We start from the raw sequence: 12,500 nt of genomic DNA, 5'->3' as shown, positions 1-12,500 counted from the left end.
TTGTGGGTTTTTTAAGGACAGAACTGAAAGGAGGGGAACAAACAGAAGCGCTGAGGACACTTGCACCGTTTCTAATTCTGTCACTCACTAGCTTTCCTACAGTCATGAACAATAGGGCCACCTAGGGCTAAGCTTTGAAGAAACAAGGTCCATAGTTATGAGGTTGCTAATGTTAGCATCTCTAAGGCCCTGTTTACACCTTGCATTTAGATCCGATTTTGGCGATCCTACCCCAAGTGGATGGCTCTACGTACGTCCGTTTATGTCTGGCTTTAATAGAATCAGTGTCTCGAATGACCACTTGAGATCGGATCTCACTTCCCCGCTCTATATGAAAATAAACACGTGAATCATTTCCGACGCGTTACCCCTTTCACTGAATATCACTTTTGCTTTTCTTTTAAAATTAGAAATAGTGCTTATAACATGTGAGATGTCAGACGAATTTGGTGATCACTGATCGCTGTTTTGGGACATTAAGGCACGTTAAGCTGTTTCCTTATAATGGGCGTCAGTGGAGAGGAAAACGCTTAACGTGAGATAATGACCATACTCCTAGGATTTAGATTTTTATTTTTTGACAGGAAGAGGTGTTTCTAACAAGAGATGTCCAAGAGAAATGTGGTGATCATTGATCGCAGTTTTGGAACATTAAGCCACGTTAAGCTTTTTCATGTTAAACGTTGTTGTTTTTAATCGGCGGGAGGCATCGATGCACTTTCCGTGCCTAGTCTGTCGGAAATTAAAAGAAGAAGAAAAAGAAGAAGAAGAAGAAATCAAAACTATATTAATTTTGCATGTTGTTGTTGTTGTTGTTGCCTGTTGTCGCAATTTAATATGACGCCGAACGGATGAGTGAATATGCAGGCTGCATACGGGAATGAGTTCGTTCTTCCGCGTAAGCAGAGGACGTCAGTTGAGTTGGCAGTCGTTCAATGTGATCAAGTTCGCATTCGTGTTCACACTGCTTTAAGAATGTGGTCGTATGCGGTCCAGACCACCTCCGAATGTGGTCTGTGTGATCGGATCTTGATGCGACCTCAATGTGCATTGGATGCGTTTACACCTGTACTTCTAAGCTGTCCACTTGTGATCGGATCACCTAAATCCTAAATCGGATCGGATAATGCACGGTGTAAACAGGGCCTAACATCAGTTATCACAGCCAAGGAGAGAGATTAGAGCTGAGTCTGTTGAGGAGAGTCTGAGTCTGCTGGTTCGATCTGTTCGTAGAGCGAAATCTAAACGTGGAGGAAATTGTCCAACCTGAGAATGCAGAGGCACGTCTGAGACCCAGAGGTCAGACGGCAGAAACCAAAACGCTGACAGCCTTCCAGATCCGTTAGCACGAACGTGAAGTGTTGAACCGCTACGCTGTCTTTCACCCTGATATTGAGTGAACAAATCAATCAGTCATTCAGTCAGTTTATCAATCAATCAGTCATTCCTCATTCCATTGATCAGACCATTAAAAAAATCGAAACAAAAAACAACCCCTTTTCGACCGTCTGTCTAGTCGGCAAACATCTATCCGTCATTAATTCCTTCATTCATTTAGTTATTTACATGGGAAATAGTCATTTCATTTTTTATTTGCCAATTAAACTGTTAAAAGTCAGTCTCACCTCTCAATGTCATATGGGAAGCAGAATCGTGGCAGAGATTTTACAGATTCCTGTAAACAGAAAAATGTGTGAGTGTGTGTGTTGGTTTTGGTGTTTGTGTGTGTTGGAGAGAGAGAGAGAGAGAGAGAGAGAGAGAGAGAGAGAGAGAGAAAGAACAGCTGTTAAGTACCAACATATGATGCATTATCAAATGATTTTGAAACCCGAGACACTGACCTCATCGTTGAAGTCTTCGGGGAACTGAAATAATACTTCTGGATCTGAAGAGACCAAGCACACACACACACACACACAGGTAAGTTAACGGATGCCTGGCTGAAGAGAACAAACACACACACACAGGTAAGTTAACGGACGCCTGGCTGGAGAGACCAAACACACACACACACAGGTAAGTTAACGGACAGCTGGCTGGAGAGACCAAACACACACACACACACACACTCACACACACACACACACACACACACACACACACAGGTAAGTTAACGGACGGCTGGCCCAACAGGTGCCCAGTGCAACAAAAAGAATGAGCTTTTACACATTTATAAACTGAGGAGGAGGATGTGCTTAGTGGCCACCGTGGTGTTTTAACATTTCTGAGTCCAGGTACACCTTCATCTTCACAATGTCAGCTTGCTTTGTTGTTTAACACAACACTGCCCTTTCTCTCTCTCTTTCTCTCTCTCTCTCTCTCTCTTCAGCCTGTAAGAACAGAGCTAGCAGCCTGCCAGCTTGCCTCAGCCTGTTACCCAGGCAACCGGAGTGTGGTTTTCTGAGGATGTACCATGTGACAGGAAGTGGAAAAGTTTCTCAGCAGCAGTTCAATTATAAAAGCGATCCATCATTAGTGAGTGAATTAAAGTCAGAAAGAAAGAAGCAAACAACCAAAAAAAAAACCCCAAAAAACCCAACAACAAAAAAGGCAGAGAAGGGGAGGGAAAGATAAAAAAGACAGGGTAAAAGAAACAGATTAATAGTGACCTACTGACCTTTGTCTCTGGCGATGGGACACGAAGCTTCAAAGAACCAGTAGAACGTTCCGTCTGGGTTTTCTCTGCCAACAGTAACACAGCTCTCAGACAAAGTGATACTAAAACACCCGGCCACTGCTGGCTCAAAGCCCCAGTCACAAGCAGCAGGAGACTGACTTCTGCATTTAATATCAGCATTTTACAGGACATGATTATTGGTAATTCTGTAGTGACAGGGTTTTATTATCCCTGATATATTGTGTCTAATGTGTGTGTGTGTGTGTGTGTGTGTGTGTGTGGGGGGGGGGGGGGGTGGGGGGGGGTGGGGGGGGGGGGGGGGGGGTTTGGTTGTTGTTGTCTTTTTGGGGGGGGTTTGTTTGTTTTTTTTGCCAATGCTGCAAATGAAACATTGCTGCTTGGTTGTTATGCCTATCATATTATCAGGTTACAGTAAATCACATGTCTTCTTCCTATTTTTTAAGCAGATGAATTGCGGTGAGAACGTTGTTTTATCCAAGTTAATGGTAAACAGTGTCTCTCTGCAGCGTAACGTCAGACGGACTGTGAGTGGTATTGTTGTTTGACCTTTGATTTGAGAAGAGTGTGAGAGAAGTGAATGAGGAGAGGAGAGAAGTGGAACGCCTGTCTTCCATTGGATTTGGGAGGGTGGGTTTCACCCCATTGTTCACATCCACATACATACCAACATGCAAGAACACCCCAGGCTGCCATATTGCTACGGAAATGCAGGCCATGAACAGGCCCACTGATCAGACGTTTCACTTTTTTTTGGGGGGGGGGGGGTCCTTAGTGTTAAAAACAGCTTAAATGAAATGTTACTTGGCCGAATAAAACAATGCTTTGAACTAATAATCAATGTTTTCCCTGAAAACCAAGGTTTTCCCCTTGACATACTGAACTGAAAACAGCCCTATGTTTCACTGGAATGTGCCACGGGATGAATGAACGAGTCTACAGAGTCATCAGTTAAAACTGTACATGAATGTTTATCATGTTGTTACTCTGCTTAAGACCAACAACCCATTAAACATAGAATATGTGTATATAGAAATATTTATGCAAGAAGTGAGATTTGGCTTCGACAGTAAAGACCATTAACATAATAACAATAATAATGGGGGAAAAAAACCCCACTTTTGCACAGTGGTAGGGAAAAAAATGTCAATTTCAATAAACGGCTGAACTTTTGTCATGTACAAAATGTCCTTATTTTCATTTTCTTTGTAATGGTGGCACCGCCGGTGACTATAACTCGCTCTTTCCTGTGCACACATGAAGAAAGAGAGAGAAATAGATGGAGGAAGCAAGTAGTTCAAACCACAACCTGCAGACAGAGAGAGAGAGACGTTCACTGAGAGAGAGACAGAGAGAGAGAGAGACAGAGAGAGAGAGAGACAGAAAGAGAGAGAGACAGAGGACTTACCTAAGTCTGGATCCCATGCTTTCTCACTGAGTCCATCGGTGATGCCAAGGTATCCGTGAATTATTGGTCATATTAGTGCCACACAGGCCGATCTCTCGCCTGCGAGCGCACACACACACACACGCGCGCGCGTGCGCATGCGGATGCAGCCGTCTACACACGGGCACACAGTGACAGCAGAAAACTCAGCAGCCAAGCACACTGCTCATTAGATCACTTCCTGATTTTGCTACGTCCGTGTGTGTGTGTGCGTGTGTGTGTGTGTGCGCGTGCGTGTGTGAGTGTGTGTCTGTGTGTGTGTGTGTGACTGACATAAGGATCACTCTCTCTTTAAATATTTCTTTCTAATCTAACTCTTCTTTTTTTCTTAGTCATTCACTCTAAGTCTTTCTCCTTTTTTTTTTTTTTTTTTTTGGTCTCCCAGTTTTCACTTTCTTTCTCTGACTGTTGCTGATGGACTTGTTTGTTTCTCTGATTGCTCCTCCCCCCTGGCTCATTCTTTCTGTACCAATCAGTAAAAAAATAAATAAATAAATTAAATTAAATAAATGAATATATATATATATATCCTTTCATAGTTTTGCCAGGTCATCATCAAGGGCTGTGCAATCTCATATTCTGTAGTCTCCTTTTACCTGTCCTCTCTGTTGCCTCCTATCCTTCAAATAAATGTCATTTTTTCTCTCTTTTGATCATTATCACTTTTCCTTCTTCTTTTAAATGTCAAACATATCTCTCACTCTTTCTTGTGAGGCTTCTTTTCTGTGAAGTGAATTAAGTTTGGAGTTGATGTATGCAGGCCCTTCATTTAATTCGCTCGAGCTGAAATTTGAACCAGCTGATTTGGAGGAAGTTGAAGAGACAGGAATAGACTTCCTCTACTGAGCAACGTAGCGTTTGCCTCTGTTTGTCTCTCAGAACTTCACTCTCTCAGCTTGCAGAACAGGAAAATGCACACACAGAGAAAAGTATCTACACAGTCACGCATGGAATCACAATCTTCCCCCTCGGTCTCACACGCGCACGCGCACACTTAACCGCACATGTACTCCCTCTCACACTCCTTTTCTCTCTCTCTCTCTGTTTGTTTCTGTCTTTCTCTCCCTGTCTCCCTCTCCTCTCCTGTCTGTCTCTGATTTTCTACTCTCTCTGTCACCTTCGTAACCTGTTTGCTCCGTTACCCTCCTACGCTTCACATGTTCACTGACTGTAGCTCAAGTTATGACACATGGAAATGAGGCAGGTAGTTCTACATTACTCAGGCTATGCTCAAGGCCGCCCTCTGGTGTCCAAAAATGGGCTCTGCCATTTAGAAACCATGACACCATTAGCAGCCATTTTCACAAATGAAGCACACAAACATACACAATACATAAAATAATCTAAACTGTGTTAAAGATAAATGATTTAACCATAATAAATACCACTGACTCAGTTCATCGAGGTGATTCAGTCATGTTTTTATTGAAAGCCAAATTGAAGTTCTGAGGTGATTTTTTTTTTTTTGTGAGACTTGAGAGAATTGGGATGAGCTGTATGATGTGATGCATTATGCCGACGGATTTGCGTTCGTTCACGCTCTTCAGGAACTGTGAGGAACAGGCAGAGGCTAAAGAGTGAACAACAACTGCACCACGACGTGAGCACGAAAGACGAGAGATGAATCTCTCCCTCCCTTTCACAACAATACCTTTCACAAAAAAAAAAAAACCCACCACAGATGATAAAGGGGAAAAGGTGATCAGAAGAAGAGTGAAAAAAGGGAGGATCAGTGAGGAAGGACCACAAAAAAATGACTGAGTAAATGAGTGTCCGAACAGAGTGACAGATCAAGATGGAATGTCAAAGAGAGAGAGAAACAAAGAGAGAGAGAGAGATGAAAAAGAGAAGGAATCAGGCGACTTCTTCCTCTCCCTCCTCCTCAAACTCTCCTTCTTCGGCGGTGGCGTCCTGGTACTGTTGGTACTCGGACACCAGGTCGTTCATGTTGCTCTCGGCTTCGGTGAACTCCATCTCGTCCATCCCTTCCCCGGTGTACCAGTGCAGGAAGGCCTTGCGACGGAACATGGCGGTGAACTGCTCGGAGATGCGCTTGAACAGCTCCTGGATGGCGGTGCTGTTGCCGATGAAGGTGGCCGCCATTTTCAGGCCGCGGGGCGGGATGTCGCACACGGCCGTCTTGACGTTGTTGGGGATCCACTCCACGAAGTAGCTGCTGTTCTTGTTCTGGACGTTCAGCATCTGCTCGTCCACCTCCTTCATCGACATGCGGCCGCGGAAAACAGCGGCGACGGTGAGGTAGCGGCCGTGACGCGGGTCGCAGGCCGCCATCATGTTCTTGGCATCGAACATCTGCTGGGTGAGCTCGGGGACGGAGAGGGCGCGGTACTGCTGGCTCCCCCTGCTGGTGAGGGGGGCAAAGCCCGGCATGAAGAAGTGCAGGCGGGGGAAGGGCACCATGTTGACCGCCAGCTTGCGCAGGTCCGCGTTGAGTTGCCCGGGGAAACGCAGGCAGGTCGTGACCCCGCTCATGGTGGCGGAGACCAGGTGGTTGAGGTCGCCGTAGGTGGGCGTGGTGAGCTTGAGCGTGCGGAAGCAGATGTCGTAAAGGGCCTCGTTGTCGATGCAGTAGGTCTCGTCCGTGTTCTCCACCAGCTGGTGCACAGACAGGGTGGCGTTGTAGGGCTCCACCACGGTGTCGGAGACCTTGGGCGAGGGCACCACGCTGAAGGTGTTCATGATGCGGTCGGGGTACTCTTCACGGATCTTGCTGATGAGGAGGGTACCCATGCCCGACCCGGTACCCCCGCCCAGGGAGTGGGTGAGCTGGAAACCCTGCAGGCAGTCACAGCTTTCCGCCTCCTTCCTCACCACATCCAGGACTGAATCCACCAGCTCCGCCCCCTCAGTATAGTGACCCTTAGCCCAGTTATTGCCAGCTCCACTCTGACCTGTGACGGACCCACAGCACAGCATAAACACCCAGCATTGGTTAGAGAGACAGGGGAATCCAGTTAATGCATTCATGTCATTCATGCATAATGATTCTGTTATTAATGTGAGTTTAGTCATTTAGTAAGAATGTTTAAAGAAACATTGTATACTTCAGAGATTTAATACATATGTGTGTATACATATGAAATAGAGATCATTCGTGAAAACCAACCAGCTTGAACTGTGAAATAATCAGACAAATATCCAGACATATAAATCCAGTACTCAAATCTATTTATCAGTGAATAAGGAAGAAAGACTGTAAGTGCAAATGAAAAACAATTCAAACTCATTCCAGTTCATAAATTAATATACCTGAAAACATAAAATGCATCTATCTACCTATCTATCTGTCTGTCTGTTTTTCTGTGCATCTATCTGTCTACACAAAACAAACATTTGAAGATGAGATAGCGTACCAAAAACAAAATTATCGGGCCTGAAGATCTGTCCAAATGGTCCAGATCTCACTGAGTCCATGGTCCCAGGCTCCAGATCCACCAGAATAGCACGGGGGACATACTTCCCGCCTGACATCACAGAGCAAACAAAAACACCTCAGTCACCCACAGGTGTGTGTGTGTGAGTGTATATGTGTGTGGTAATTTATAACCGCTCTTTACTGAATGAATACAGCAAGCACAATGTGTTACTCAATACACTGTATTTGAAATAAATTCTAGCTAAATCATTCATTTTAATATATATATATATATATATATATATATATATATATATATATATATATATATATAATTTTTTTTTTTTTTAAATGAGTGATTTAGCTAGAATTTATTTCAAATATATATATATATATATATTAAAATGAGTGATTTAAACTATTATATATATATGTGTGTGTGTGTGTGTGTGTGTGTGCGTGTGTGTATAAATAAGCTAATAAGTGACAATTTAAAATTGGTAATAACTCCCAGATTTGCATCTGCTTCATCTGAGATGCTACATCAAATGGTTAATATGATTTTTCATTGTCTGTGTGAAGAAACGCTGTTAAGGGCATTCAGCAGAACAGAAATTTTAAAATGAATTACTCAAAATCTATCGTCCTCTAGGGCTGTAACCATGGTGATATTTTTACCTGTGGCCTCGTTATAGTAGACGCTGATTCTGTCGAGCTGCAAATCGCTGTCCCCATGATACGTGCCAGTCGGGTCAATCCCGTGTTCATCACTGATTACCTCCCAGAACTGAGACAGAGAGGGATAGGGGAAGAGAAAGAAAGAGAGAGAGAGAGAGAGAGAGGGCGGTGAAACAATAGAAGGTGACAGAAGGGCGTGTGCCGTGGAATTCGCATCAGATGAAACCCCCCCCCCCCCCCCCCCCCCCCCCTTACCCCCCCTTCATCAAAAAATATTTTGATGAATTTTCATAAATGCGTTGTATTCAACTGAATGTAGCAGCGCATCGATGAATTTTAGGATTTCAACCGAATTAGGGTGCACGCTCACTCTGTGCCACAACCACACCCCTTTTCAGCTTGGCTGGCGTACAATGGACTTCATTCTATGAGCTAGAAGCCGCTTGAGATACCGGCTTTTCTGCATCAGCGTGACGTCTGTGTCAAAATCTCTTAAATCAGTGTTAATTACGGACATTTATGTCGTGAATAGAAACAAATTTGTGAAAATCAGACATCCGTTCTGGATATTCGGTGATGCCGAGAAAGGGGGATAAAGGTGATTAAAGATGTCATTAAACACGAAGGCTTGTCTCTTCTCGCCTCCAGATATACTAAAACATTCTAAAAAATATTTGTCTTAATACGTTGACTTACACAGGGCTAAATATTATCTCACCATATTACATTTCGGCAGTTATTTGTGTATTAAAGTCCAAGCCGCAATTTAACGTTTATCAAATCAAATCAAATCAAATCAAAACAAACAAAAAACACCGACGTTGCTCCTACCTTCGCTCCTATCTGGTTGCCGCACTGTCCGGCTTGCAGGTGCACTATTTCGCGCATATTTGATGTTAAATGATCGAGCGACTTCGGAAACAGCAATGAACGGTGGCTAGACGGTGGATCTCGGTCCCTACGACTACCCAGTCCTATACCTTCTCAAGGAATCTGTCTGTTCTAGACTGCGCGCTGCCGTCGACTCCTCCCGGCTCGTCCCCGATGAGCTATGTCCCGATGGTGCTGCAGCATGACGTCATCTCCATGACAACGGAGTAGCTGACAGGGATAGCAGGCGAGACGCGTTGAGAGGAAATGCAAAAATCGGTTACTATGGGGGAGAAAAAGAAAGATGGAGAAAGATTCGGAAATCAAGGAGGACAAGGAAGGAATTTTAGGCCTCCCCCTCTCTCTCTCTTACTCTTTTGTAGGCTATGACCCAAAGAATGTCACCTGCCCGATGTAGGGGTAAATATATGGAAGGAAAGAAAAACGTTACATAACTGGAATACTCTAGTACTATTCAGCCCCTCTTGTTTAAACAGTGAAACTCTATATTCGTCATAATAAGAACTATGAGTATGATACGTTTACTTCTATTCACAACATACCATTACTCCGATATATCGTCTCCGTCGGCATCTGATATTTATTAATAATTTGCAGAGCAATGACGCTAGAACTGCAGCGTACCGGGATCTGTAAACAGCTTTAAGTGTCTTTCAATAAAGTGATGTTTTACTCTGAAAGCGAATCATGAATTGTTCAATATTGTGGATTGGTTCTTATCTCAGATACTGACTGACAGTAATCAGTAACACACAAAATTAGATTTCTAGACTACCGATTAAACACCCAGACATTCCCTTTGTGTTGACGGAGACAAATAGAGAGAGTCTAGTCTAGACTATATTTGATGCTCCCCCTAGCGGTCTGTTGTGTATCTGGGACTTCAACACCCAAGTACATTTGGCATATATAGTTGCACGCGATGTTTTACCGCAGTGGCTTTATGGTTACATAGACAACCAAATTTTTTTTTTTCATACCCACATATATACATACCCACCCACATCTGTGCAACATATGTGTGTGTGTGTGTGTGTGTGTGTGTCTGGATGGGTTGGTGTGTCTTCCGGCACCTGCGCACACATTCTACACATCCGAAACCTGTACAGTATGGTTAGGTGTATGTGTGTATACGTGTGTGTACATGCACCTGGTCAAACTCAAACTCACACACGCACACACACAGGCACACACCTGTCTGGAGGTCAGCTGCCATTTGAATGTTTTGAAATATCATTGGAGGGATTTTAATATGCTCTATAGGTTGGTTAGTAGGACTGGGTGTAACAAGCCCTGTAAATTAGTGCTTTACTTAATTGGGGTAGTCCTGATGTGGAAAGTGGACCACCAGAGGATGTTATTTTGTTAGGACACATCTTCAGCTGTGCACCTCGGTGTCCTCGGTTGTTTCGGCCTTTTATCCGTAATACACCCTCTTGCTGAGGCAGGCTCACCACAGGCTGATCAGACCCCGGGTGTGTGTCCCATAGCCAACTGCTGGCCTCGCTTGGTGTTCAGCAGTTGGCACAGGTGTTGTCCCTCCTTTTCAGTGACTGCTTTGTTGGCAGCCTCTACAAGTGCGTTTTATCGACTTGCTGGCCGCATCGCCGAGATTCGGACCAGAGGACTAGATCTGGTCTCAGGCTGTTGCTTGCAATTTCCGGGTGGGAAAGATGAGTTTCTGGCCTTGGTTTGATGAGCATTTTCTAGTCCCTGGCTGCATTCAGTGGGGCCTGACTCTGGGCACAAAGAGTTTGTTTTTCTTTCCTCTCCCTCTCTGAGGAAAGGTGTTAGACGTGGGAGGGTTGACTGAGCACTCAGAGGCATAGCGTTGGCTGTTCTTCTTTTATCCTCAAATTCAGCTGCCAGACACCTCAGTACTTGGTTGTGCCCCCAGGTGCATCTGCCTTGTGTGAGGTTGGTGTTTCAACCTGTGTGAGGTTGGTGTTACAACTGACCAATGTGCGCTTCAGGTTGGTAGGAACTGAACATAGGGGACAGGCAGCATCCTCTCCCAGCCAGAGGTTTAAGCCTGCTGGAAAATGGAAGGACATCACATGTGGCCTAGAAACTCGTCCTTTTTCCCTCCAAGTTCCACAGAGTCTTTCCAGGTGATTATTCTCCTCTCAATGCCCCCCCACCCCCCCATCTTGTCCAGCGGCCTTGTTTGGCTTGAGATGCGCCTTTGGCATTCCTGGCAGTTTCTTCTTGATGACGCGCCTCCTTCAACCACAAGTTGTCGGCGTTCCGCTGGCGTCGCTTTTTTCCGGGTGGTGCTTGCTTGATTCCGGCCCGGAACCCCCTCCTCCTTGTTGTACCCGACCCCCACGATGTCCCGGCGTCGAAGGGCTGATTTTTGCATCCTGGACCGCTTTTGCTGGACTTCATGTCTTCCCGGTCGCCAGGGTTGGAGCAGCGTCTCTCACGACCGTGTCCCGGGAATCACGTCAAGTCTTACTTTGGCACGTTTGTATTCCTCTGCAAGGCTAGAAGCTGGGAGTGAAAGGATTCCGTTTCCATTACAGTCCCATGCTGCTGCGACATCTTGGTAATCCGCGCCACTTCCCCACGTGTCAGCTGATGAGTCTCTTCAGGTTGCTGACCTGGGACAGGGTGACTTCGTATACGGTGAGTGGTCACGTGAGACGGGGGAAGCAACCCCAAATTGGAGACACCAAAGTTTCAGCTGCCCTGGGAGGGCAGTGTTCCTGACGTGTATCCTCCCTCCTTTGTTGCACCTGCTGGGTTTGCATCATATCACCGTCCCAAGGCTTTTGATTGGCTTCTCCAGGACTGTTGGTATTGGTTCTTCGTTTGACACAGAACCTGTCATTTGTGAACGTAGTCTCTCATTAAGGGTGTGAGTTTGTGTGCGTGGACACGAAGATACTACTTCACTGCTTGACCAGATTTGACGAAATACAACTATTGTAGGTGAGGCTTTAATATTAATTTATCATGGAATATGTTTATGTATCATGGAATATGTTTATGTTTATGTTATGTGTTTGTACATATTTATGTTTACATTATATTTTTAAAAGTGCATATCATTATCCGGGTGTTTTTGTTTGTGGTAACGATAAGAATGTGTATGTACAGTTTGGGGTTAAAATTTAAAAAAAAAAAAATTCTCTATTAGCATTATAATTCAATTACTGGTTAAAGCTCTTGTTCTTCTTTGCGCTCTCTCTCTCTCTCTCTCTCTCTCTGTTACTCTCTCTCTCTCTCACACACTCTCTCATTATCTGGATTTCTTGCTATCTCCTCAGCTTTTATCCATAGTCTGTATAAGCCCATAAACAAACAAAAAGAGAAATGAGAGATTAATGTACTAAATTGTGCCAGTTATAGTTATGCTTAGTCTAGACAGCTGGACGGAGAAAACCAGTCAGATACGACCGAAGGTTGAATGAATGATACTGATAACTGGTTTCGAGAGAGAGAGAGAGAAAAAAAAAGTGAGTGGGTAT

General features: G+C 44.5%; 2 protein-coding genes across 11 annotated transcripts in view; both read right to left on the bottom strand.

The window, feature by feature from the left end:
* The window catches only part of dennd1c (DENN domain containing 1C), a 17,280-nt gene extending 13,220 nt beyond the window's left edge, over nucleotides 1-4,060 (bottom strand). The window contains exons 1-5 of the mRNA XM_030780455.1: nucleotides 4,044-4,060; nucleotides 2,618-2,682; nucleotides 1,842-1,885; nucleotides 1,626-1,675; nucleotides 1,267-1,386 (exon numbers count right to left, since the gene is read on the bottom strand). Of these exons, the coding sequence (XP_030636315.1) occupies nucleotides 1,267-1,386; nucleotides 1,626-1,675; nucleotides 1,842-1,885; nucleotides 2,618-2,682; nucleotides 4,044-4,060 (296 nt within the window). The remainder of the gene's footprint in view (nucleotides 1-1,266; nucleotides 1,387-1,625; nucleotides 1,676-1,841; nucleotides 1,886-2,617; nucleotides 2,683-4,043) is intronic.
* Nucleotides 4,061-5,936: 1,876 nt separating this feature from the next.
* Nucleotides 5,937-9,030, bottom strand: LOC115816945 (tubulin beta chain-like). Of its 10 annotated transcripts, none has more exons than XM_030780138.1 (5): nucleotides 8,968-9,024; nucleotides 8,137-8,245; nucleotides 7,457-7,567; nucleotides 6,646-6,994; nucleotides 5,937-6,171 (listed from the first exon to the last, which is right to left on the bottom strand). In XM_030780138.1, the coding sequence occupies exons 1-5, from the start codon at nucleotides 9,022-9,024 to the stop codon at nucleotides 5,937-5,939; spliced, it is 861 nt and encodes a 286-aa protein (XP_030635998.1). The 10 variants fall into 10 exon arrangements, with proteins under 10 accessions (XP_030635998.1, XP_030635999.1, XP_030636001.1 ...); XM_030780139.1 differs by having other exon boundaries at nucleotides 5,937-6,176; nucleotides 6,678-6,994; XM_030780141.1 differs by having other exon boundaries at nucleotides 5,937-6,145; nucleotides 6,872-6,994.
* Between the last annotated feature and the right edge of the window lie 3,470 nt (nucleotides 9,031-12,500).

This window comes from Chanos chanos, chromosome 7, assembly GCF_902362185.1.
Source record: "Chanos chanos chromosome 7, fChaCha1.1, whole genome shotgun sequence".
NCBI lineage: Eukaryota > Metazoa > Chordata > Actinopteri > Gonorynchiformes > Chanidae > Chanos > Chanos chanos.
The sequence above is the reverse complement of the archived record's forward strand: the minus strand, read 5'-3'. Positions and strand labels throughout refer to the sequence as shown.

Bases quoted from the DNA above. Each gene is read 5' to 3' on its own strand.
- LOC115816945 (XM_030780132.1), bottom strand. From the start codon at position 9,024: ATGCGCGAAATAGTGCACCTGCAAGCCGGACAGTGCGGCAACCAGATA. The intron at 7,595-8,136 runs GTAAAAATATCA...TGGGTGACTGAG, and splicing joins CTACTATAACGAGGCCACAG to GTGTTTTTGTTTGCTCTGTG. The intron at 6,995-7,456 runs GTACGCTATCTC...GGTCCGTCACAG, and splicing joins GCCCGATAATTTTGTTTTTG to GTCAGAGTGGAGCTGGCAAT.